General features: G+C 36.1%; 1 protein-coding gene across 2 annotated transcripts in view; it reads left to right on the forward strand.

Annotated features, from left to right (window-relative positions):
- Positions 1–25,940, forward strand: part of CCSER1 (coiled-coil serine rich protein 1) — a 712,792-nt gene that overhangs the window by 442,546 nt on the left and 244,306 nt on the right. Inside the window, exon 10 of one of the 2 annotated variants that reach the window (XM_026101190.2) lies at positions 4,338–5,060. The exons of the other annotated variant lie outside the window; for it this stretch is intronic. Coding sequence (XP_025956975.2) covers positions 4,338–4,418 — 81 coding nt within the window. The 3' untranslated portion in view covers positions 4,419–5,060. Of the gene's footprint in view, positions 1–4,337; positions 5,061–25,940 lie in introns of those variants that run through there. 2 annotated transcript variants of the gene reach the window in all.

Genomic DNA, 25,940 nt, shown 5'->3' on the forward strand with positions numbered 1-25,940 from the left:
TGCTTAGTCTGTTTTCTGTATTAAAACAATCTAATAAAATAGTTAATTACAGAATTTAAAGCAAAAGTTTTAAATAAGTTTTGATAAGCAGAAGAAAGGTCTTCCATGGTCAGAAATACTACTGTTGCTTCAAGTGGTTAAGATGACCACTTGACTACTTAACTAAATTGAAAGTAAAATATCAAGCCAGCTGTAGTCTGTATTGGGACAAGACATGAGAAAGTAATCCAGTTTTTTTTGGAAAGCTAACTGCTTTCTGCTGCAGACTGTCAAGGGATGTCCACCTTTTGATTTCTGCCAAGTTTGTTCTGTTTTCCAGATTCTCTACTGAGAATCATTTAAAACATGAAGTCTTGCAGAGAGAACCATATGCGTAACAGATTGATGGGGCAGACTGCTTAGTAATAAACGATGAATGTGTCTTAAATGATCAATACCAATTTAACCTCTTTTGCCTGGCTTTGTCTGCACAGACTATTGAGAGATCAAGTAGCAATTCTTCTGTCAGTCGTGTTACTAAAACACAATGGAAGATGAATAGATGTAGTCATCCAGCTTTGTGGCTGATTACAAGATCATGTTAAGTGATGTACTAGAGTACAACTCCGGTAATGGCCACTAGCTAAATAAGTAGTTCTGAGTACCATGCAGGCATCACATAAACACTCTGTAGCTTGCAACACTGCAAGTAAGTTTTCATTGAAATGTTTCTTGAAAGCAGAGTCAAACAATCGCAGTGCAATTCTCAATTTCTGTTAACAAAATGAATTCAGACTTGGCACTCCTTTGTCAATTGACTACTGAGTGGATTTGGGTGAAAGGAACTTGTACTTAATTTTTTTTCTATGTGGAGCAGAATTTTTGAAGAGCTGGAATGATTTCCACAGTGTCCTTTCTGTGTTTGCCTTAGTCTGATATTATGAATTGGGCATCTCAGAGTTGCTATTCTGTTTGTTCTTTATCTCTCATATTGAGAGTAAAATTGATGTTAATAGGTTTCAGACGGTTCTTCAATTCATTCCCCATTAAACAGGAATCCTTTCCTCTTCAGTGGATTTTGCATTTTTGTCCTGTGCTTTTTAGAGTCTCAGACAACAAAGTTGCTTATTATTACTTCCAATTTGCTTACTGTTTGGTTTTCGTATCTACAAACAAAAATTATCTTGGATTGATGATCACTAGCATTATGTTTACAACAGTGCCAGGTAATACACAAGTATCACAAGTGCGGACTTACCTGTACTACCATGCAGTATTAAAATTAGTAGATTCCTGTGCTAAAACACTTTCAGGGTATTTGTCTTGTAGCCTACTCTACATTACACTATGCAGCATGCCTCTAGTTCCCTCTTAAAGCCTGGGCACTGCTATCTGAACAGCCTCTGTGTTGTCCTAGGAGGGAGAGGAGGATCTAGAGGTGATGAACAGACAGACCTGCTCTTCTCCCCATTCCATTAATGCTCCTTCTCCTCCTTCCCGGCAGAGTGACAGGGTGGCTTTGTGGATGCTGGAAGGGATTGTGTTGGGCTGTGCTGCCTAGTTTAGGAAGGCAGGGGAAGAGAGTAACGAAGTACTTGAACTTTACCAGTTTTATGTAAATAGGTATCTATGCGGGGTATCATGTAGTTTGTTACAATGTGAAATGGCTTGCCAGCTGATACTGAAAATACCTTCTGCCTCTGCTGTTTTTTTTTTTGCCTAGGAAACTTATGTACATCCACTATTGTATCTTACTACATTACTTGTCTCCTTTTATTTATTTTCTCTCTCAGAGATTGTTTTCTAACTTATACAACAGTATAATGCAAAGTTATGCCTAATGCAGCTCTCTAATGTAAAATTTTTTAAACAGTAAGTACCTTTAGAAATCAAATCATCCATTTCAGATCTTTTCCTTGCTTATACTGCTATATACCTATTCATATCTTGATATCCAAGTTGTTTCTTTGTGTGCTTTTTCCTTACAACTTCCTCTAGCAATCACTTTTTCTTTTTAATGTCTATTTTCTTTATTTTGTGTATTTATTTTATTTTCATTTAAAAACTTCCTGTGTTTATTCTGGTTTGTTCTATTTGTGCAGGTTCTTTCAAACCTTCTATCCATTCATAGTAAAAGATTATGCTGAGACTTTTTTCTTTTATGATTGTGTCCTGCCAACTCTTGCCAAACACATAGCCTAACCATCAAATTGCTAGGCATTTGCTATTTGAATTCTGTTCAGCCATTAAGCTATTAACATCAATAAGCTTTAGAAATAGTACTGCTCACTAGAGGGATGGATGGTTCAAATATTGGGTACCAAATTTGTCAGAGGATGCTTGCTTGTGCTGAGAGTTTGGCGACTGTGGTAAAATACAGGAATATATGTAGGTTGTCATATAATACGCATGAACTCCAAAAGCAGCTGGGTGCTGGGACAGAAACTGGGGCTTGCAGTGTGGAAAACACAGGCTTCCGCTAACCAGTTGATTTCTGGGATTGATTATCTCCAGGCATTAAGCATTTCATTTTGTCATCTCGAGGAATAAATAACAGTGAACTCGACAGTTGAAAAATGCGTAATGGTGCTCAGTTAGCATCAGTGATATTCTGCTTTGGTTTTTTGAATGTAGGTTAACTTCTGGTTGCTTGAATAAATAAAGGTGCAGTTTAAGTATTTGTAGAAATACATGGCTTGGCGGTATAATAGCTTGGCTTCCTGGTAGATCAGAAATTAATATTACACTGCTGTCTCTGTATCTTTTAAAATTTTATTTTCCTGTAATACACTGTATAATAAACATGCAGTGTTTTTCTTGGCTTGTAAGGTTTCCATCTTCCTACTTACTCTACGGTTCTCTCATATGTTTCTTCTACGTTCATAGCACTTGATACCTTGCTTTTAAGGTGCAGTAAAATATAGTGTGAGGTGCTTGGTGACAGTAAGTCTGATCAATACTTCTCTAAAACTTTTGCTTATATTTCTTGCGGCTGGGGAGAAGAGGAGGAAAAGTGAGTGTTTAGGTATTGCTACTTGTTCATACTATAAATCCTTTTTCTGAAGATAGTGCTTTTCCCTCTTTCTTCACTTCATCACTGTCTTCTCCTTGCAGTTCTCCATGAGCTGGTAGCTCCATGAGCTTTTCACTTAAGCAGCTCTATCCATTTAGTTATATTTATGTTATTTGCTTTTAATTTCCTTTAATCGATAAGTGAGCCTGACTTAACATGTTATTGCGGTATTGTATTTGGCTATACAGTTTCTACCATAAAGTGCAGGATCTATATGAGGCTGTCCATAACATCTGTAAGTACTGAATGAACAGGTGTCCCTAGAATTAAAAGCACGCTTTTACTATGTAAACTTTGACATTCAAACCTGTTACACTAAAGATAGAAATAAGTAGGACACAGGCATCAAGACCTTTAATTGTTTTTTACTTTGTTAAAATTAAACACCTATTCTAGTCCCACTGAATCATACCTTACTGACGCTTGTTTATGTGTTATGCTGGATACTAGCTGTGACCTGCTTATAAAGCCAGAGTGTGGTTTGGGAAAATTTTAGCAGCATCGAAGACCTTAGAATTTTATTCCTTTATAAATAATAGTTTGTTAAAGGGGTGAAAATTATCAGGGAAAAGTTAATCTCAACTTCTAATAGGTTATCACAAGTAAATGATTATGAGCTTAAGGAAATATGTTCACTAATACCTGAATGGAAATTCTTAAAGATAGCAACATTTCAAAGTAGGGTTTGAGCATGTTTTCTTAAAAACTAGAAAAACTTGGACTCAATTTGGAAAAAGATCAACTAGCAAACTTCAGAAATGAGCTGTAGCTAACCACAGTGTTATAAAGCAATATAGTTTAAAGCATATTTGTATTAATTTGAGTTTTGCATATTAGTATGTTTAAAAAGGCTTTTTAATGAAGAACTAGCTACTCAGACATTTAAATCATTTTGTGGGAATATTTTTGTATTGTGTGCATGCTGCATGTAAATTCCCTCTATTAGCATAAACTAGCTCATCCTGATGTCTTTCTTCCTGTACAAACATGACATCTTGTTGTACATATCTGTTTTCTAACTAGAAATGTGTAATGCACAAGCTTCTGAAGAGTCGTATTTCTGTTTTAATATGTATTGTCACTTAATTCCTTGTTATGTTGATTGCTGGCTTGAAAGCAGCTTTATTTTTACGTGCTGCCTGCATGGAATGCTTATAGCAGAAACGAATTTTTTTCATTTAACTTATTTTGTGTTACCATCAAAGCATGCATCTTTAAGATTTCATTTCATTTCTTTTTTCTTTTTTTCTTTTTTTTCTTTTTTTTTCTTTTTTTTTTTTTTAAGGCCCTGCGGAATTCACCATGTTCTGAAGGCTTAGTTTACAAACCTGTCAGCATCTCATTGGTTCCATCATTATTAAATTAAAAAACAGCATCTGGACATTCTGCACTTACGGATGTAATTAAATACTGCTGAATATGAAATGAGTCACAAGTTACCATTACTGGCGAAATTCTGCTACTTCATAGACTTTGTATTATCAAAAGTGAATCATCAGCTTTTTGCAGTAGTCTCTTCATTGTTAAATACATCTCTTAGTAAATTATTAGTAAGCTATCATGAAGTTATCTGAAATAAAATTCAATTATTCTTGTCATTGTGTCCACTGAAATCATCCGTTGGCAAGTCACAACAAATAAGATCATACTGCAGTGACCGTTGTCCCACGTAGATTGGAAAATGTGTCTTCAAGGCCTTTAAACAGAAGGAAATGTTTTTTTACAAACCTTTAATTTCTGTCTTCCAGTGATAATAGCTTTGAACTGTTTGTGAATACAGGGTCAACTCCTTTTAATGCTGTGCTGTATTAGGGAATATTCATATTTATTATGTTTGTAAAGATCTGTAATTTTTATGCCAGATTTGAGGCATGTTCATTTTCTGCAGAAGAGTTTTAATAAACATTAGCAAGATCAGAGTTTACTCAGCTTCATCTGAGGAAATGGAAGATCTGATCCTGCAATGTGCACTGATTTCTGAATGCATTAAAATCATAGCTTTATTGTATTTGTGATATTTTTTCCATTAGTACTTCATTTTCTTAGGGGGCTTTGCAAAGATATCACTAATACATGTGGGCAAAGTAAAGGCTGTATTGCTGGATGTGACTCTGCTACTTGAGTGGATAGCTGCCTTTGTCAAAAAAGAGAGGGGAGAAAAAGAAATTCTTTCCTAGACTATGGCTTTGTTAGGCAGGAATTTGTAAGTAAAATGAAGGATTTACCACAAACTCTATCACCACTATAAGTTGCTTCGGTGTTCCCGAACACTGGCTTGTTTTGATCCACCTGAGAAAGTCTTCTATGCCTACCTTTACCAGGTAAGATAAGAAGGTGCTTATGTTGTATGCTGAAAGCTTTCCTGCTAACGTGTCTCTATGATCTGGAGGTGATACTTGAATCTCGTTACTGTGCCATTTTGGTCGGACCACATGTATGTAATAAAAAGAGTTGTTCAAGTTGCTTGCATTTCAAACAGAGGACATAACACTTTCTCTTTTAAAAGTTATATATTACAAATGCTCAGTTCAGATCCGTATAAGGATAATAAAATCAACCAACTAAATATTTGTGCAGCTCTGTGAAGTGGGTCTGAAGGCTTCAGATCAAGGTGGGAGGTGGAGGCTACGGCAAGTCTGGCATCCCAAATCTCTCCTGGCAGGAGTGTGATGCTCATGATGATTTCTTTCCCCTCATTCTGGGATCCACCTTGGATTCAGTTGACATGTTTGTTAATATGCTGTATGCCTTGTTCTTTCTTCACTAGCCTGGAAGTCTACATGACATTTTTATTCCCTGTTCCCCTTACAACAGTACCCTGGCTCCTGGGGGTAAAGGATGATGGTAATCGACCACTGCTGAGTTGTTTAGAGCCCGGGGGCCTCTAGTGTCGTTCGGCGCCTCTGCTCCCGCCCCATGCGTTTGCTCTTTTGTGCTGCATGTTGTTTGAAGGTCAGCTCAGTCTTTGCGGGCGGAGTGCTTGTTATTGGTATCTACAAGCACATAGTTAAGGATAGGTGTTAAACCTCACGCTTGTACAAAGCTAAACAACAGCTAATATGAAGTAGGTAATAGTCAGCTGGTCATTAAATAATTGCTGTTACAAGCTACAACAAATCTCCAGGCAGACCGAGACAAGTCCAGAAAAAAAAAATTCAGGCCCATGTTGTTAGCTTACCCCCAAGCCTGTGGCCTGTTACAAGCAATGGCAACACTGTATTTACTGGGATACAGTGGTAAAATAGTAGTGCTACAATATGTTGTTTTCATACTGAACACTGACATAGGACAAGTGTGGGATATTCAGGAGTGGGTGCTTGTTTTTGAAGGACAGTTTCATGTTTGTTATTTTGACTAAGACGAATTGTTCTTTTTCCATTTGATTATTTTCAAGAGGCACCAAATAACTGAAATTTGCTGTCTGCACTCTTCTCCAGGGATTTAAGTAGATGAACAAGGTTTTCCAAATATGTTGTGTTATGCTGTTTAATATAGCACAAGAAGGAACAAGTGGAAATAGAGTTTACTGGATTTAAAATAACACAGGTGCAAAAATGATACAGTTAGAACAAATATGCTGTGGTAGATTTTGAGAAGGAAGAAGAGTAATTTTAAGAATGATAAGCCGTTAGACAGAGGTCTCAAAAACCTGGTTAGAATACAGAAGTAGAAAGATTGCATCTTGCTTGAAGGGAACTGGGATTTTTTCATGTGTCAATTAAAGAAAAATAATAGGCTGGAAAACTTTCATATAAGTTTAGAAATACTCTGTGAGTTCATTTCCCACAGTATTGGAGAGAGACACAGAGTATTTGTCTATATCTGGACTTTACAGATTATTTGGAATCCTGAAGTCAGTTTGAGTGCTTCTCTGTTCAAAATTTCCGTAGCTTAGAGTGCTCTTTTAACAACCTTTTTTTCCTCTCCTTGCAGTGATGTGAGTGACTTTTGGGATCAATGTCCGTGGATTGTTACAATGTGTACAGTATCAGCCGATTTTTAAGAGACCTCAATTTCAGGATTCACTGAAATCACTGTGTGGAACTACTAGGAAAATCTGTCAGTATCTGTAAATTAGCACCCCAGATCTCCCAGCTAAATTATCTATATTTAACTTCTTTTAGGTCTCCCATGGTTTCCCCTTTCTCCTTCCTTCCATCTCTGAAGCTCTCAAATGTGTACGTATGATCTGTAACGCCTACTGTATAATCAAGTAGCTAAGACAGTGGGGGGGGGGGAAGTAAGTAAAACAAAAGAATAGATAAGTGGTGCTCAAATAATGATGTGGTAGGGTTCTGTGCCTAGAGTACAGGAACTGTCTGATAAAGTCTGCCTGTGCTTGGGTTTCAGCATCTCATTATTGTTTTTTTCAGTTCTGAACTCTGTCACAATGAGATCTTGTAAATATAACATTTTAACTAAATTTAACTGAATGAAGTGTGCTCCTTTTATTGACTATATTTAATTTAGAGAATTACAGTAGATAATGATAGAACTGAGTTATGTTGGTGCAGGTTAGTAACTTCGCACTAAGCTAATACAAGGAAGAAAAATAGTCAGGGTGTGTAAGATGCTGGATTATGGGTAATAATTAACCATTATATTTAAATTAGTTAAAATCTGTAGCCTAATATATTAAAGTTGAATACTCTTGGAAGATACTGCAGAACCAGTGGAAGCGATGGTGTCTGGCCATATGTATAGTTCAGTAGGGCTTGTTGATGGTGGTTGTGGTAGAAAGTCTTCTGACCAAGAACTTAATTTTCTGAAACAGTTTCAATGTGAGAAATATGCCGAACAGTGTAGAAATGAGTATCTAAATTATTTCACTGTATCTCAATATGTGTTTGGGCCAATAAAGGATTCTTATAGCTTGCAATGTTTATGACACCTCTAAAATAATTTGAAAATTAATCAGTGAGGCTATTTTGGGGCACAGGAGTGGTGTGCATGGTGAAAGGGATAAAAAAAAAAAATTGTTGTTTTTCTTAACTACTTGGGAGGTCTGTGGCTTAGCTATTACAGATGAGTTTATCTAGTGTTAACCAGTAGTTTTTTTAGGTATATGTATGTGATTTGGTAATTTCAGTATGCTTTAGAATTTTACATGAAGTTTAAAACTGAAAGAGCTTAGGAAGATAAAGTTAGCATACAGTGTATGACCTATATTATACCATAAATAGAAACAGAAACTACCATTTCTATCCTTGGCCTGTTACTAGGACTTCCTCAATAAAAATGTGGGGAGTACTGCATCTAGGCTGTGTACCCTGTGTTTATTTCAATACAGTGCTGTTTTAGTATTCATTTATTCATTTTTAGTAATAGAAGTTTCTGCTTCTGAAGGGTTGACAGAGTATTAACATTAATGATAAAACAGCAAGAAGTAGCATGGAGGGAAAGGTTTACAAATGAGATTTGGGAAACAATAATACATTTCTTTTGTAGTTCACAAAAAAGTAATAAATTGAAAAGAGAAACTATGTGGATGCCAGCAATAAAATGAAAAAGTTCTTTTTGGTTACTAGCAAATGTACTGCAAAAGATCCTGCAGAAGTATGGGGGGGGGGGGTGTGCGTGCGCATATTAAATGATGTCAAAGTTGAAACAGTGCATGAGTTAGATGCTGTGTTACAACTTATTTTTCTGGACCAGCTCCATTACTTTAGGATGTTTGTATTCATCTGAAAACATTCAGGGAAAAACTTAGTGATGCTGTTGATGTTAAAAATCATGATGAAGTTAAGTGATAGCTTCGTATTTGATACTAATATAGAAAGACTTGATTTATATTGTGTAATGGTGCATACACATTATCTAGTATTTGGGGAAAAATGTGAAAACTGTCACTGACACATGTAATACAAAGTTTTTAAGCTGAGAACAAGAGCAATGCACAACTGCGTGACAGGAGTAGATGATAATCGTCCAGAGGCAGTAGGCTCTCTATACCTTAAATATATGAAACAACTTTTAATGCACATACCAGGGACCTCAGCGTCCCAATATATAAGCATTAAAAAGTGTACATGTATGTGTATATACGTTTGTCCATCTATGTATGTTCCTTATTACAGTCTGTTAAATGAATGAGGAGAAAAGACCAATGTAGGGACAAATCTGTTATAGGAGTCTGGTGAGGTGTGGATTAAGTTTACAAAGAGAACTCCTAAGAAACTGTAAATTTTCAAATATTACAAAAAGAAGGACAAAGCGAATAAAGGTAAGTTTCCTTGGTTAGACTGGAACTTTAGACAAGGACAGGTTCAACATGAAAATGGACTCCATCTGAAAGTCACCTTCTAAGATTCTGTATACTTTACAGACATCCAGGTACCTTGAAAAAACTCAAGTAATTGCACAACATGAGTAAAAATCCTGGGAGTGATGATGAACAGTTGATTTTGTCCCATGTTTGCTCTTTGCAGTCTCAGCACTGCTATTTATGGTTCCTTATTCCTGCTGTCGCAAGGCTTTTTTGAAGGCTTATCAATCCCTGAAGCTAGAGGGTTCTTACTAGAGAAACAGTAGCTAAGAGATTAGTTGCCTACCAGAGGCTGTTGCACGCATATACAGAGCAGAATCAATCCAGGAGTTTCTCATTATTGTGGTAACTGGACAGAAGTTGCACATTGCTTGTACAGGAGAAGATCCTTGAATTACCGTGCCAAATATAAGATGTGCTGAAACCACAGATAGTGCTGTTTATGGGACTCTGAAGATGTGGAGAGCATATCAGTGAGCTCAAGGCAGGCCTATGAGTCAGAGAGTCTTTTGCCTTTCCTGTTTTTCAGTTGGGATCTGAAACTGAGGGGTTAATTATGCCTCTTCAGTGAGTATAATGGTCTCTGAGCAAACTGGTGTGTGGATATTGCTATGGACAAAGGCTCTCTTGGTCAGTTGATGAGGAACTAATCGCAACAAATCAGGACCTGGAAAAGAATGGTAACTTCCCATTTTTTGTTTTATAGTTGTTCCAATAAGTAACAATTGAAGCACAGTTGGCACAAACTTCTTCCAAAATAGAAGTAAGGAACAAAATTCAAAGAGTGATTCCAGAGTTGACCTGAATGGGATGAATGTTAATAATCTTATAATTGTTTCTCACTTCAGGAAAACAGAATACTGTCCTGGAATTTACTGATCTGATAATGTAAATATGCGAGGAAGGAGAATTATAAAATGATTGACTAGATGTTTGAGCTTAGATATGTTAGCAAATTCAGGAACTAATGAAACTTAATTCTGGTACCAAGTGACCTTGCTGAGACTACTGTTCCAAAATATCTGGATACATTGATTACTGCATGGGGGTTTTGATGGTCATTACTATGAACTCATCTTTGGACTGAGAGACTCTCTTGGCAGAACTTCCAGTGTTGCCTCAGGTCAAGAGATGTTTTGTTAATACAAGTGAGATACACCGGATACAATGTCCAGCTATCAGATAGATGAACAATTAACCTTCATGGACCTCAAAACAATTAGCCTTCATGAACTGCACAAGAACTGGAATATTGTTTGATAGCTGGTGGGATAAAAATTGATTGGCGCATTGTATTAAATTCTGTAAATACTGGAATTCTTTTTCAGTAGTAGGAAGTTAAGAATGAGTGTTTGGATTAGAGGTCATTTGGGTGAAGCAGACAGTGCATTCAAATTATTCTGGAGAAACTGCAGCTAATGTTCATTTAACCGTAGACTCTGAACATGATGTTAAGAGTCAGTGGAAAGGCTTCATTTAAACATATGGAAACAAGTATTTACTCCATGTTCTGCTGGGATACAGTCTTCCCATATGTTCATTCAAAACAATCTAACAATCAAATTTTGCATAAATAAGATTAAAGGTAGCCTGTCTTTAAGAAGACTGTCTTTGTATTGGCAGTGAATATCGCTATTCTGGAAAAGCTTTGACACAATGTAGTGTGCCATGTATTTTTAGCAGTTCCATGTATGTGGTGGTGATTCTTCATCACATTCTGTTAAATCTGTACAACACTTAGGGTGTGCGAGCTTGACATCAGTCAAATAGTAGTTGAAGAGCAGCTACATTTTACTTTCCAAATGTAGGTCACAAAATTCTGTGGTAGCCATTTCACAAGCATCTATAAAACCTTGAAAACTTAATCGGTGAAAATAAACTACTTGGCAAAAAACCAAAGATTTCCTATACGAGACACGAAAGAATAAAAATTGTGTATCTGCAGTGGTCACACTTGCTGTTGTATTGCTAGAGACCTGTATTTTCAACTTTTATATCAGTCTCTTTTTAAATCTGTAATTTCCTAATTACAGTTATGAACCCAACAATAACTGAAAGAGTAAGGTCTCTAAAAAAAAGTTTCCTGGCAGTGGCACTCCTAAATGTGATTTGAATGATGTGGCTGGTAAAGTAACATGGACAAATAGTGTGAAATACAAAACAAGAATAAAAATAGTGAGAACAAGGAGGAGAATGAAACCCCAATGAACTCGGAGTCTGCCAACATCCATCCAGTATTTTCTTTACTGTTTTAACATTTCACTTTGCAATAAAAGTGTTCAGTTTCCAGAGAGAGCAATGGATCTGTCTTCTGAAGGTCTTTCTAGCTCCATGCTCTTTCCCTAATGTTGTCCAGTAAAAGATATGTAGAGAAGAAGTAAGAGAAGGCAAATGTAGTGTGGCATGAACTATGCAGTTTACCAAAGGACATAAGGGATTTTTGCCACCAGAAGCTTGAAACTGCTAGTAGAACCAGTCTCTCTGAGGTTAACTCCCTTGTGACCCCATCTCTTATTTTGGTCACTACAGCATCCTTTAAAAAATTTTGGGGGGTTTTTTGGTTTTATTCATCTTTGTAATAATTTTAACTAACTTTCTTCACATCATCTGTAGTGATGATATGACCAATATCCAGTTTTCAGGCTTTTTTATAGATCATTTCTAGTAGTTCACTGCCATTATAGTTCTGAAGAGGAAAGCTATTGTCTTTATTGCGTAGAAGCAGATTAAATAGATATTACATATACGGGGCATATATTGCCAAAATAAGGTGCTGAATGCTTGACTCTAAGAGCTTTTTATAGTCTCTTAAGCAGGAAAGGAAGAAATTAGTTGGCTAAATCCATTCCTAAAAAAACAGATTTTTCTCTGCCTTTCTTTCAGACTTGAATCTCTTGTTGCCATGTCTGCAAATTTCCCTTGCTGTTGGGAATATTTTGAGCTCTGTTAGCAGTGGGGCTTTTGTTCTGGCTCATTATTTTCCCCTGCTGTTGCTCCTTTGCTCATTTCCTTTTATCTAGCTGTATTGTTTTTATTTTCTTTCCACATTACAGTCCCATTTGGCTCATCCTCTCCTTTCTTTCTTTTCTATAAAACATTATTTTTATCACCCATAAAACATGCTCCTAAAACTTTGACAATAATGCAATCCAGAAAGTCACACTTCTTTTAACTTCTGGGGTTTTTCTTTCCCCCATCTTTTTTCCTATTTTTAGGGGGGGAAAGATGAGATAAAAGGCATTTAAGGCAAACTACCCATACAGAATGATTTCCAGGGAGTAGAAAGTGATATTTTTTCCATATTTAAGAATGGTAGCTGCTATGGTCAAAATATGTAAAAATAAAAAAAAAATCGGTTCTGTGGATATTAAAGTAATTTTAAATATCTTGTTAGATGTTTATAAAATTGTATTGGTTTCATCCATCCTGTGTCAAGTAAAAAATTCCTGTAAAATTTGATTCCCCACCCTTTGGTTTTCTTCAACATAATCTCAGATTCTAGTTCCTTTTTAAAATCCAGATTAAAAAAATTAAAAAGGAGTTGATAAAAAGACAATGAAAACCATCACAAAGTTTACCTCAGCAGGTATTACACTTCTTTAGATATTTTCAGGTAACAGCTTCAAAACAAAGTAAACTACTACTTCTGTGAAAGATTAACGTCTCCATTTTGCATTTGCCTGAAGTGAAAATGCTATCAGCCTGGTAGCCCTGGTAGCAGGAAGGTCTTTTACCATATCTCCAGATCTAATGGCTTGTTTTGAGTCTTACCTCTCTGAAGCCTAGTGCTTGGCTGTCTGATCACAGTGGACCGATTTGAATTTAACTTGGATACGTCTTGTGTCCATTTTGTAGCAAGTTTGAGTTCACAAACTGCATTCTGTAAATGTGATTAAAAAAGCAAGTGAGAGAACCTCACAAAAAAAAAAAGACCCTGTCTGTCTTCTTCAAGGAAAAGGTTTTCTGGGAGCTGGCTGAGCTAACTTCGAACTTCAGCCCTTTTGGTTCTGGTTGAATGCCACACCTGAAGATCAGGTTTAATATTGGACTGTCAAGGTTGCTGAACTCTGGTCTTTCCTCACAGTCAGAGAGAGGATCAGATGCAACGTTTGTCCTTTCTCCTCAAGAGTAAATGCCAGCATGTTTATAAACTCCAAGTATGCTGCTTTGTTGAAGCAAGGTAAACATGAAGACAGTGCCTAGAGAGGCTGTAGAGTGTCCATCCTTGGGAATAATCAAAAGCCCCTTGGACAGGGTCCTGGGCGATGTGCACAAGGTGACCCTGCTTGAGCCGGGGGGTTGGGCTAGATGATATCCAGAGATCACTTCTGACCTCCCCTGTTCTGTAGTTCTGTGAAGCTATACTGTATGTTGTCGTCATAGAGCTTGGACTGTATAGAGAATAGTTATTTGCAGTTGACCATGCTGATGAACAATTCAATTCAGAGACTTTTTTTCCCCCTCCTTTGGGTATCTAATTTTTAGACTGCCAAAAGACTCACTTAGCATTAATGCTTTGTGGTACCATAGTTTAATGAAATTTCAGTAGGCTTTGCCACTGTTCTGACTAAACACACAAAATGCTTTTTGTGTATGTGTTACGCCATGCGTTAGTGGAATATCCCATGACAACAAATCAAAGAGTATGGGGAAAGTGTTGATGTGGTATGTTCCTCTTTCATTATGCTAGTCTGTATGCTTTAATTGAGATCTCATAAAGCTTGTTATTCACACAATTACACGTTACATTCTTAAGTAAATTTAGTTTTAAAACTTTAGGTGAGTTGCTTTACCTTTATAGAAAATACAGGAGGTTCTAATGTTTAGGCAGTATTGGGCTGTTCCCTCTGCTCCGCTTGTTTCCATTTTGTTTCTGCCCTGTATTGTTGCTTCCATTGCTTCCCTTAGCCCTTTAGTTATAAGTAATGAATGTAATGCTCTGCTTTATTCTTGATAAATTTAATTTAATTTATGATTAGTACCAATATTTCTGCATGAGCATAAAAGACATGTGCAGAGACTTGAGGCCATGTGCTTGTAAAATGCTCAGCATGTTCGTGAATTAATTTGACTAGATTAATGTGGAACTAAAATAAAAATGGTACTCAGTAAACCTGGGAAAGCATACCCATTGAAAATTTGCACAGCAGGGAATAAAACCCTTTTCACACAGGCTTTTTAAAGGCCAATATTTGAAGGTAAAGAAAGCACCAAAATACCCTGTCATCTAGAGAATTCTTGCCCGGGGGATGTATGCTGTTTTGGATTTTTTTTTTTTTTTTTTGCCATTAGACTAAAAGAAAACTTCTACAGAAGTATTTACAGTATACAGCTCAATATCTATAGCCAGAGAGAGCTCTGTTTGGACTGAAGAACAAGGAAATGTGGACACCCTGGTTCAACTTCCATGTTCAATTTGGGATTGCAGTATGTTATATTGAATGATCCTGAGGCATTATGGTGAGTCATTGGAACACACAACTTCTGCACATCATCTTTGTACCTGAGTTTTATTTTGCTCTTACTAATTTTATTTTTAAATTCATTGGCTAAAAAAAATTGAGTAGGCTTATTAAATGTAACCACAACAGTAAAACATGTTACGTTGTACCCAATACTTGCGTAGATTTACTCCACAGTCTGCGTGTCTAAGAGATTATCTTTCAAATAACTAGTGGGGGAAACCTCCCACAGTACATGAAAATTGTTTGTTTTTGTGTACCTCCAAGACTAAAATCTAGCTTGGTTCTTACAGGTTAGTTATTTCTGTAAAAGGTCTGTTGTCTACGATTAGGGATGGAGACTGTGTAATATCTTTAGTGAAATGTTAGTTTCCCCATGCTTATTTTATCTTTATTTGAAATTCTCTTTGAAATTTTTCAGTGCCTTCCCTTTCCTATTCTTGCAGACTTCTGGGCAGCCTGTTCTAGGTGACCCTGCTTGAGCAGGGCGGTTGGACTAGATGATCTCCAAAGATCCCTTCTGACCTCAACTGTTCCATGATTCTGTGACTTGCCCCACTGGCCCATTACAATTCTGTACTTCCCTAGTCTCTGCTGTTACTTGCTATATGTTTATGCATATATATATAAAGTATACTTTTACTTCCTAGCTTTTTCTCTTCAGTACTTTTGCTTCTGCGTCCCTCCTCTTCTGTGCAGAGTTTCCCCATTTGCAGCTTCTGTCAGTTTCCCCTGTTTTTAAATCTTTCCTTGAAATGCATCTCTTTTGAGGATTTTGGTCTTTTTCTCCTAGATTATTCTACCACTAACATAGTAACATAGATCACTTTGCTGCACAGATTTAAAAGATGCTGTATGGACAGTGAGTCAAGTTAGTTACTAATTCCCTGGGCAAGGACTGAAAGTGCAGAACCAGTAACCTGGAGTCCGAGTTTGTCTGTCTTAATGTGCAGGTACCAGTGAAGTCAAGAGGGACAGCTTCTGGGTACAGGATAGAATTTCCAATTTGAAAAAAAAAAATTGCTTATTTTTTACTGACATCTTTTATAATACTGACCTTGTATATTAGTTACCACAAAACAGGTTTTGTACCTGTGTTGAAAAAGTAAACTAAATTAAGGATTGTCATAAAATTGCAGTAATGCTTTGCCTATGTATAATTTCTAAACTTTTCAACATTAATTTCTATGAGTTTGCATTATTACAGTCCCAATTAAAAGGAACAACCTTTCTCTTTCCTTTTCCCGCCTTCCCCCTATCGGATTCCTTTTAAATGGGCCCTCTAAAGTTCCTCTACAGATCTCTATAGAGATGAGACAAGTTTTAGGAGGGAAGATATTTCATCTGCAGGGTAGTTCAGAGTCTCAATCTTAGATAAAAACTATTTCCTGGATTGGTTTAAAAAAATACAAGGGAGCCAGAATCTATCATTGTATCTTCTTATATCTGTTTGTATTTTCCTTTATCTTAACAATCAACTAAGTGGTGATTAAATATTTTCCCAGGTAAAAAGTACTATGTAGCTAATATAAGAATATGCAAAAGCTACCTGTCTGTTATAAATGCTTTGAATTTAGTGCAGTCTTTCTGAAATAATTGATCAAATTACATGCAATTATAAGAAGCAACATGCTGCAGTTGAATAGATACATTAACATTCCTTTAGTTTCAAAGGGGGCTACATTTGCTAAGGTAGGACTGAGCCAATAGCAAGTTTAGCTTTTGCAGGTTGACGGATGCCATGCTTGAAGACTTTTCTCTTTGTAGCCTAAATGGTTTGTTGATGTTCTGTTGTTCTTGTTTGTTGTTGTTTTGTTATAAATATCTGTATTACTGTTTAAAAAAAAAAAAAGTTGGTAAAGCAATCTGTGATGACATGCTGTTCACTTACAGTACCTGGTTAAGGATTATAACTCCATCACTGGCTGTAAACAGAAATGGAACCCAAATCACGTAAAATGTCATAGGAGCCCTAATGGTACTGTAATAATGGGGTAAAATTTTCCAAGTACCTACTTCTATATATTGCAATAATGTTACCTTTTTAAAAGGGTTAAGTTACTTGCCTTAACAAGCATTAACTGCAGTAGGTTACAATTTTACTGTAATTTTCTTGTTTCTGGAAAACAATTAGTTGCTGAGCAGCATAATACACTTCAACCAATGGGCTCAAAGGTTGTGCTAAAAGTGTATTTAAGATCCAGCGCCTCATTTCAATGAAGCATGTAAAAACATCGTGAGCAGCATCTTTGAAAGTAATGTAATTGATTTCTAAAATCAAACAGCGCTGATATTTGTTGGTGAATGGGGTTGAATATGTACATAGGTACAATTATTCTAATTGAAGATTTTTTTAGAAAATTGGAAGCTATTGGGAGACACCTAATATGCTAAATGTGTAGCACATCAGTCTAAATGCAGAAAAGTATTTAAGGACTAGCTGCAGTCAACATCCTTCAAGGACCTAAGTATGTTTTGTGGTTTTGGGTCAAGGTAGCTGTTGGAATTTTAAATATCTTTGTAATGTAAATGCCATGAGCACAACTTTTTATGCAAATACAAGGTCCTGGTGGGTTTTGTAGGAGAACTAAAATTTATTTCAGACTTTTTTTTTCTTTTTAGAGAGATCTTTTTCATTAGTGCTTCTCCTTTTTTCCACCATTTTATTTTCAGTTAGCATAATGGAGTTTTTTCTTTGTGAACCTTTTATACATGAAATATGCCAAGAATTTTATCTTGAGCTAATGAGTATTTACTGCTTTCTCATTTTGTATAAATGAATGAAGTAGTTATGTCCTATAAGTGTTTTCCATTGTATTTGTTTGGAAGAGGTTTTCACCACTGTTTGAACACAAGTCTGTTTTTGCCCTTGTAATGAGCAAATACGCTGTTGTGAAAGGTGTTGGAGTTGGGACGTATTTATTTTTTTCATAATGGGATCTGGAATGGAATATGTTCATTTATTTATGTGGTGTAAATAGAGTAGCATGACATTTTTTGCACAGTTCACATGTACATATGTATCAAGACTGAAATAAAAGCTATTTGCAAATTGTGAGAACAAGGGGAATAGCAATTTCTTATTTTTCATTGGTTTATCCCTCCAAATTAAAATATTACTTAATGTGTATGCTTTGCTCACTTTCCATAGTGTTTAAGGGCCATGTTCTTAGCCCCTATGAAAAGAGTTTGGGATGGGTGGTATTTATTATTATTGTTATAGTTGTTGTTGTTGTCAATTCTTTGCACTGTGGCTAGAGAAACCAGGGATTGCTCATTCAGAATTTAGAAAATCTTATTACCTTTGTAAAATGAAACTGATTTTTTTTCAGCCTGCAAATTGTTTGATGAAAATGTTAAAATTTTAAATATATATAATCGAAGAAGACACTTTCATCAGAAGAATAGAAGTTTTCTCCAGCCATTTGGCATTGTATAACCTTTGTAGCGAATTAATTAGGTTCTGATCACATCAAGTTTTGTTACAAAGTTACACATTATATAGAAGGCTATGGTGTGGGTATTTAAGTGTTTATCACTTTTCAGGCAGGGAGAAATAGGTATTTTGTCATCTTCTTTCAGTTGTGTCATGTTTTAGCACTCTGAATTCTTGGCTCTGAACTTGATCTGTGACAGATCAATAGTACTCCACCAGGGTGTTTGAGTACATCATAAGCCATATGTATCACAGTATCTTCTGCATGGGTGCTGTCTGTGCTTTTACATATTTTCTTTTTCCGTGAAAGTTTCTGATATTGAAGTATATGGTTCCATTTGTTTTACCAAAAAAAAAAAAAAAAAAAAAAAAAAAAAAGTGATGCTGACTTCATTCACTCTATTACTTTGAGCAAGTGTGATTCACAGTTAATCTCCACTTGCATATGCTATTACAAACACTAATTAATCCTGTTTGCAAAGACAAAATATGATTAATGCATATTCTTAAAATTTGCACCTAATTACACAGAATATAATCTCTACATTTGTGTAAATAGAAGTTACAGTATTGAACACTAAATGAAAATTGCTCAAAATATTTTAAAACTTAAATTTGCATATACTAATTAAGGACTGCTTCATTGTATTTACACTTGCAAACGGGTTGTGTTTTCATTACTCAACTTAGTGCTCTGTGAACAGAAGAAAATAGCATGCTATTTTTGGCACAGGTCCAAAACATGCAACTTAAGCTGGTTTTGAATCTAGGCTCATCTTTTCATAACTTAATCAGTAGTATTTTATTTAAAAATCATATTTCATTTATGTTCAGATGAAAGGGAGTGAGATTTTGGAATTTCTGTTTTTTTCCCCTCTACTGTTTTGCATAAATGCTTACTTTTTATTAGGCTGCTAAATAATTATGTAGTGATAAACTTGTACTTGGTGTACAAATAATACATGGCTCAATGTGCAATATAAGAAGTTTGTGCTCACAGTAATCATAAATACTTTATAATAAGGTTTTTATTGTAAATATGCTTTTTGTCTGTTCTAATGGATAAGCAGAATTCGAAGTCTGGGCAGTCTGAAATTCTGAAAGGAGAGATTTTCTGAGATGCTTTACTCTCTTCTGTTTTTAGTGGTAGATTAAAGAATACGTATTGTAGATCAAATAAGATTTCTGTAATGTGATAATTTAAACCAAGTATTAATTTTCAGCCTTGATAAGCTGAAAATAACATCTGTTAGATTCTATTTTCATAGTTAGTCTATAACAAATTACCTCTTCCTTTCTAACTTCAGGTAAAAACTATAGCTGAAACCCAGCTGTCATACTGTATCTAAATTCATTCACTACTTCTGAATTATTTTGACTATTTTGACTTTTGAATTATTTTGAATTATTATTATTTCCTACCGTGAGTCAAAAAAAACCCAATGTTTATAAAAACATTTATTAACAATAGCTGCAAAATATAGTTTCAAGTGGTTAATATTTTGAGATGATGGTTGATATGTAATTGGAGAAAATATGCTTCTTAGTAAAATATTTCTGTGTGTTTTTTTTATATCATAATGAATTATTTTAAATAAGTAGATGATTCTTAAGCTCACAAGGTGATCTTTCATGACATTGTCAACAGTGTTAATATTAGGCTTCATAGTCGGACATAATCCTAACAATGCAACATGTAACATATTTTTTCTTTAGTGGCGTAATTCTGTTAATCAGTGATGGCTAAATTGTCTGTGTTGAATATATGGAAAGCTGCAGCACAGAATGATGAAGACTCAGAATTTTAAACAAAGGGATTCTGATTTTTGAATCTAAAACTGGATTTTTACTAAAACTTCCTGATGCATGTGGTTTAGATCTGTTGTTCTTTTTTACTGTAAAAGCACTGATGAACGTTGAGCACCTGCTTCATTAAACATCTGCCTGTTCAGTGTGTTTTGATTAATTGTGCTTGCTGAAATAGCTCAGTAAATCCAGTTTAGAGGCCACTCAATGAGATAGTGATAGCCTCATTAGAAGAGCTGCGATGAGAATCCACTGTTACAGTTCCTGGGACCACTTCCTGACTGGCATTGTCTGGAAAGGGACCACCCTCAGGGTTCAGTTCCATGGCAGAACACACTTTCCTCCTCCTGCTGTAAAGTTCAACTTTGGGGATGATGCTGAAGGGTTTCTAATTTTACTTGGTAGCATTTTAAAAATTGGTAATTCTGTGCTCAGAAGAATGTTTGTATTAATCAGCTTATAGCATGTTTTCCACGTTTCCCTGAATCAAAAATGAACAGCATAACTTTTTATGGACTTCTTTTTGGAAGGTTTCTCATGTATAGAGTAACTTTGTAACATATATGTGCTTTTGACTTATTAATTGCTTTTAAAAAATCTTTAGGTAAAAAGCTACTGAAATACTTCTATTGGAGGGGCAGGTCTTCAGATAGTAAACAAGTATAATCAATATGAAGAAAAAAAAATTCAATGGAGAACAGCAAAAATTCAAAGCCTCTTACTTTCTGAGGCTTATCTGATCTTCCCAGGTCTGATTTCTTGACAGTGGTTGATCTCTCTGAGAAATTTTTCTTTGTGTATTTTTATTTTGGTTCTTTAAAAAAACAAAACAAACAAACAAAAAAAAAAACCCAAACTTGTGATCTAACACAGTTTCAGTGCCAGAGAAAAACAATGACTCCTTTACTTATTACTAAACTTACATGCCACATCCAGTCATTGTTGGGATTGAACAAGTTCTCTGAAATGATTTGAGGGAAAGACTTTGCTAGAGAAGTTCTTTCTCATTGGGTCAGTAGAATTTGGGAATGAACCTATTTTTTCCCCCAAAGGAATTAAATGAATATATTTTTGTACTATAGAGGACACATAGGTAAATGACAAAGTCATTTGCTGTCTACTGTTCCTTTCAAGAAGAAAGAACAGTGTGTTTCTCGTACTTTGTCCAGAAAAATATTAGAGCTTATTAACAAACTGATTTAAGGCAATTTTATTTTGGGTTGGTTTTAATAAATTATCTCAAGAGATACTGCCACAGCTATCCTGACAAACTAATTGTGATTTTTCAATAGCATTTATTTTGGAAAACTTAGTCATCACATCAATCCTCTGCTCACAGATTTTCATTTTCAGTTGTGGCCTTTTACCTTCCACAGACTATTTTTACCTTTATTTTAACTTCTGTGAAATGAAGCCTTTCTTTGCTTAGCTGCTATTAATTATCCAGGTCCCCTAAAAGCAAGTTAATCTGTATTCACGTGTTGCGATACTGCTGTCTCACTGAAATTTCTTCAGTTTTCTGTGCAACTCACATAATGTGTATGATTACTCCAAAATTATCGGTTGAAAACTGGATGCCTAAGAGGTGGTTTTTATTTGCAAGTGCAAATTTGAGTTTAAGCACTGAGAAATTATTTCTTCAAAAATTGTGTAGTTTTGCCTGTTTGAAAGTTTTTTCCAGAAAAACTTTGAGCTGCATTATTTGGTACGTCGAACAACCTTCCCTTTGCTGGGATTCAACTTAGATAAATTGCAGTTCTTTAATAGGTCACTGTTTCTTTTTTCTTCTTAAAATTTGAACTATGTATTCTTATGTTCTTCTCACAATGATGCAGTCATTAAACTTTCAAGGACTGTCTGCAAGATATGAACCAACTGTAATTTATGTAATAGTGTTTGCGAGGGATTTAAGGGAGGCGGAAACAATCGCTGTTAAAGAAGTTTGAGTCTCCCCGCATGTCCTCATTTGGGGTATTCACTTGAGTTGTCATAATTTCTTGAATGTGACATTTAAACATTTCTTCTCTATCAAGGCCTTAAGAAAGTGGAGTAATTGCAGTGGCAATATGAGTTCTCTGCAGGGAGGGATTCTGAATTATAGCCAGAACCTGGAATGCTTCTACGATTTCTGCCCTAATTATTCCCTGCTGTTGGTGAAAGTTCACATAAATCAGTATTGTTGCATGTATGTGTACTAGACAGATTTCTGTAAGAAGTCACCCTCATTTGTTCGACCTCTATGGAAGTGAGAACGTCTGTACATAAAGTTATGTACAGTTATGAAAAAAGGAATCTAATTTTACAGTTACACTATCTGTTTTCTTAAGATTAGGTAGATCTGAGTATTTTTTAAAAGAATGCAAACTGAATTTGAATTAGTAAATACTGTGAGAAAGGGAAATATTGTAGTGGCATACAGAAATAAGAATTTTGTCAGCAAGACAAAGTAATTCTTCCAGTCCATTCATCATTGATAAGGTTTCCTCAGAGTACTGTCATGTTTTCGGGACTGCATTTCAAGACCAGAGATGGATCAATTTGAGAAACTTCAGAAGAAGCAAAGGGGGGTGCTTAGAATTCTAGAAACCATCACCTGTGCAGAGAGGTGGGTAGTTGTAGTATGGCTAGTTTAAGGAAAAGAAGTCTAATTTTAACCTTTGAACTTTATTTTAAACCTTTGAACTGATAAACCCTTAACTTGGATCTCTGCAAAAACTGTATTTTAGTGCTTCAGTATCAGTAATTTCACAGCTTGGGAACTGCATGTGAGCAGTGGTGAAGTTGAGATGAGAGTTAATTAAAGCTAAGTGGGAAGAAGAAAAATGGCAATAATTCTTTATTAATAGGAACCAGGGAAGCAAGAAGATTTATTAGCAAAAAGTGGGTTTTAATGTTTCAGAGCTGAGGTTACCTGGAGAAGGACTACCCTGAGGGTTCAGTTCCATGACAGAGCAGCCTTTCTTCCTCCTGCTGCCTCTTTCAGCGGTGGTGAACTGTTAACTCATGGTGCAGACCTACATCTAACTCAGCCAAAAGCGAATACTTTTCTGCTGGCTTAGTTCAAAGGCTGCTTAATGCCAGGGCCAGCAGATTGAAGGGCAGTATCATGCCATCAGGAACAGTGTGTGATTACAGGGAGGCATAGCTCCTCCTTGGAAATGTGATTCATTCCTGCTAAACCTGTCCAGTGACAGTCTGCCATGGAAGCGACTGGTCCCATTTGGCTTCTCTTTCTGCCCTTGCGCCAGCTTTTGCCAGACCACGTGGTGAGCTGGTTCAGGATGTGAAGTTGACAGGAAGGTATAGTCACTTCTCTGTCGGGTTAGTTCCCCCTGACTGAACCCCGACGCGGCTCCCTGGGGTGTCAGATGTATGCCAGTGCTGGTACAAAAAAAGGACAAAGCCAAAGGGAGGCAGCTTGCAGCTGTATCCCTTTAGGGCTCCATCAAAGCAGAAGACCCAGAGATAGTGTAATCCTCTCTGTGTGGCCTTACCACAGCAGATAGTGCTTTTCACTAGTCTAGGTGGTGCATTGTCTCAGGCAGCTCATCTGGCCGGTGAGCTCCTGCAAGAGTGCAGCTGCTTGTCTAAGAGCAAGACTGTGGCATCCAAACTTTGACTGACTTCAGGTGCTGTGGAGTAATACCTCAGCTGTGTAAAGAGCTGACCTCAAGCTTTACCTGAAATTCTGTTGATCTATTGCATTTTTAAATGCACAGTCAGAAGTTATGGCCTTGGTTTGAGAATTTAATAGAATAAATGAAAGCTGGTTTAAATTTTAAAAGCAGTGTAAGTAGTCTGAGGTTTAGCCCATGGAGGTGTATGTGCATGCTCAGGTTTATGTACCTGTGGGTATGTATTCTTGCCTGTCTAGTTAGTGTTTTAAATCCTTGAATAATCAGTCTCGAAGTTCCACATAGCATAGTTAGACAGAATTGCTTTTTAAATAAATGGGAAAGTACTAATTTTGTTAACTGTGTTTTCAGCTGGGTCATTAAAAAGAGTTCAGTTACCATATGTACCATAGCCTAGAAACCCTGAGGCTATTGAAAGGGAAGCCTTAAAGATGTAGTTTAATGTTTGCTAAGAAAACTCCATGCTATTAATATAAATCTGACAAGAGATAAATGTATCTTCATTCATCAATATTTCATTTAGGCAAATTTATCTTAATTATCTTGGATCCTTAAATATATTCCCTGAACTCAACTGAAGTGTCTTCCAGCTCCATCCTTAATCTAGCATCCTGCAAACCCCTGAGTGTAGGGGTAAGAAGATGTCTATGTATGTGGTGTATTATCTCCAAGTGTTGAATTCTTCTTGTCAACTATACAGTCAGCTGTTAGTAGGTTGTATGCGATGATGGTTTTATAAATGCAGGAGAACTTACTGGTACAACTGGAGAATATTTTTATGCCTATATAACAACAGTAATTGCTGATTTTCTGTGTTTGGAATTGGGAATTGGTTAATCAAGTTGTTTTGTATGTCAGTAACATAGAAATCAGAGTAACTCCTGAATTAAATTGTATCTGTAAATGCATCTGAACTCTTCCAAGGATGTGATCTCAGTCTTACCCTTTCTTGCACCATGATGCAAGATACTAGATCCTAATCATCCTGGTACAAGAGGAAAGTTAAATATATCTAGATTTTTTTCTTCTTTTTTTTTTTTAAACAAACCTTTTGTAGTTGTTAGATTACAGTACTAGCAGATTCAAAGTTTAGACCACCTTGTTGCACATGTGACTCCTCCTTCTAAGGTTTTTTCATTGCTTGTAATAGTATCCAAGATCTGATGACTGTACTCTTTCACCTAGTAGGTGACATGTCCAGGTGATGTGGAATCTCTGTAAGGAAATGCCATGAAATATCTTAAGCATTTCCATTGAAAGAGAGTATATTCAACCTTTGCTGTGCAACATGCAGGTGGAAAAAAATCCATGATATAAATTCACCTTCTTGTAAACTAACAGTAGACAAAAAGATGCACTTTTTTCTTCCCTTGGAGTCAGCTGATGCATCCTGTCTGCTCAAGATAAGCAGCTTGTACTTTGCTATACTGTAGGTTGGTAGGCCTTAGAAGATTCAGTGGGAAGTGTACATACCTCTGCTTCCACTTGCTGCTGTGACTCTCAGACAGAAAAGGAATTTCATGATATTTTCACAGATGGCTGGCCCAAATGACATAAATTTAATGTTGGTCTCCAATGCAATTTTATTTTTGGTATTTTTGATTTTTTTGGTATTTAGACTACAGTCTCCTAAACCAATGAAATACATTAGAGACATGAGGGAAAGGTGGTAAAAAGGAAAATGTGGATTGAGGCATTCATGCTCAACTCCTGGGGGTATGTGACATGCTTTTAGATGGAGATATGTCCCAGTGGCCGTGTGAAATGTGTTCAGGCAGGCATATGTCCACATTGTGAGTTAAGTTTTAACATTTAAAAAGTAGGCATTCTCTTACGTGTACAGACCTTCTCTTCCCTGTGCCCTACTCACTCTGCTCATTCCTGTACATGTGATGACTCGCTTTGGATCATGTTATGAGCAGCAGGACTGCAAGGCCCTGGAAAGAAATTAGTGAGTAGCCACAGGTGGTTTTGCCAGGCTGGATTTTACCACAAGCCATAAATCTGATATTTTTAGTTATGGATTTAACTCAGGTCATCCAGTTTTGTGGTTTAAAAAAAATTTTTAAAGAATCTTTTTGTGTCTGTTATTGAAGGAGGATAACAGCATAAACAGACAGTAGATGCAAGTTTCGCAATGAAGTCTAGCTAGCCTTTGTAAGATTTTTGAGTAACTGATGGAACTAGTGTTGACGTTTGCTAGCTGGATAAGCTGTGAAGTTGCAGTGTCGAAAAGTATCTGTAGTGGATACTGTGTGTGTGTGTCCACCTGCTCTCCAAAGTG

The sequence above is a fragment of the Dromaius novaehollandiae genome, chromosome 4, assembly GCF_036370855.1.
Source record: "Dromaius novaehollandiae isolate bDroNov1 chromosome 4, bDroNov1.hap1, whole genome shotgun sequence".
Lineage (NCBI taxonomy): Eukaryota > Metazoa > Chordata > Aves > Casuariiformes > Dromaiidae > Dromaius > Dromaius novaehollandiae.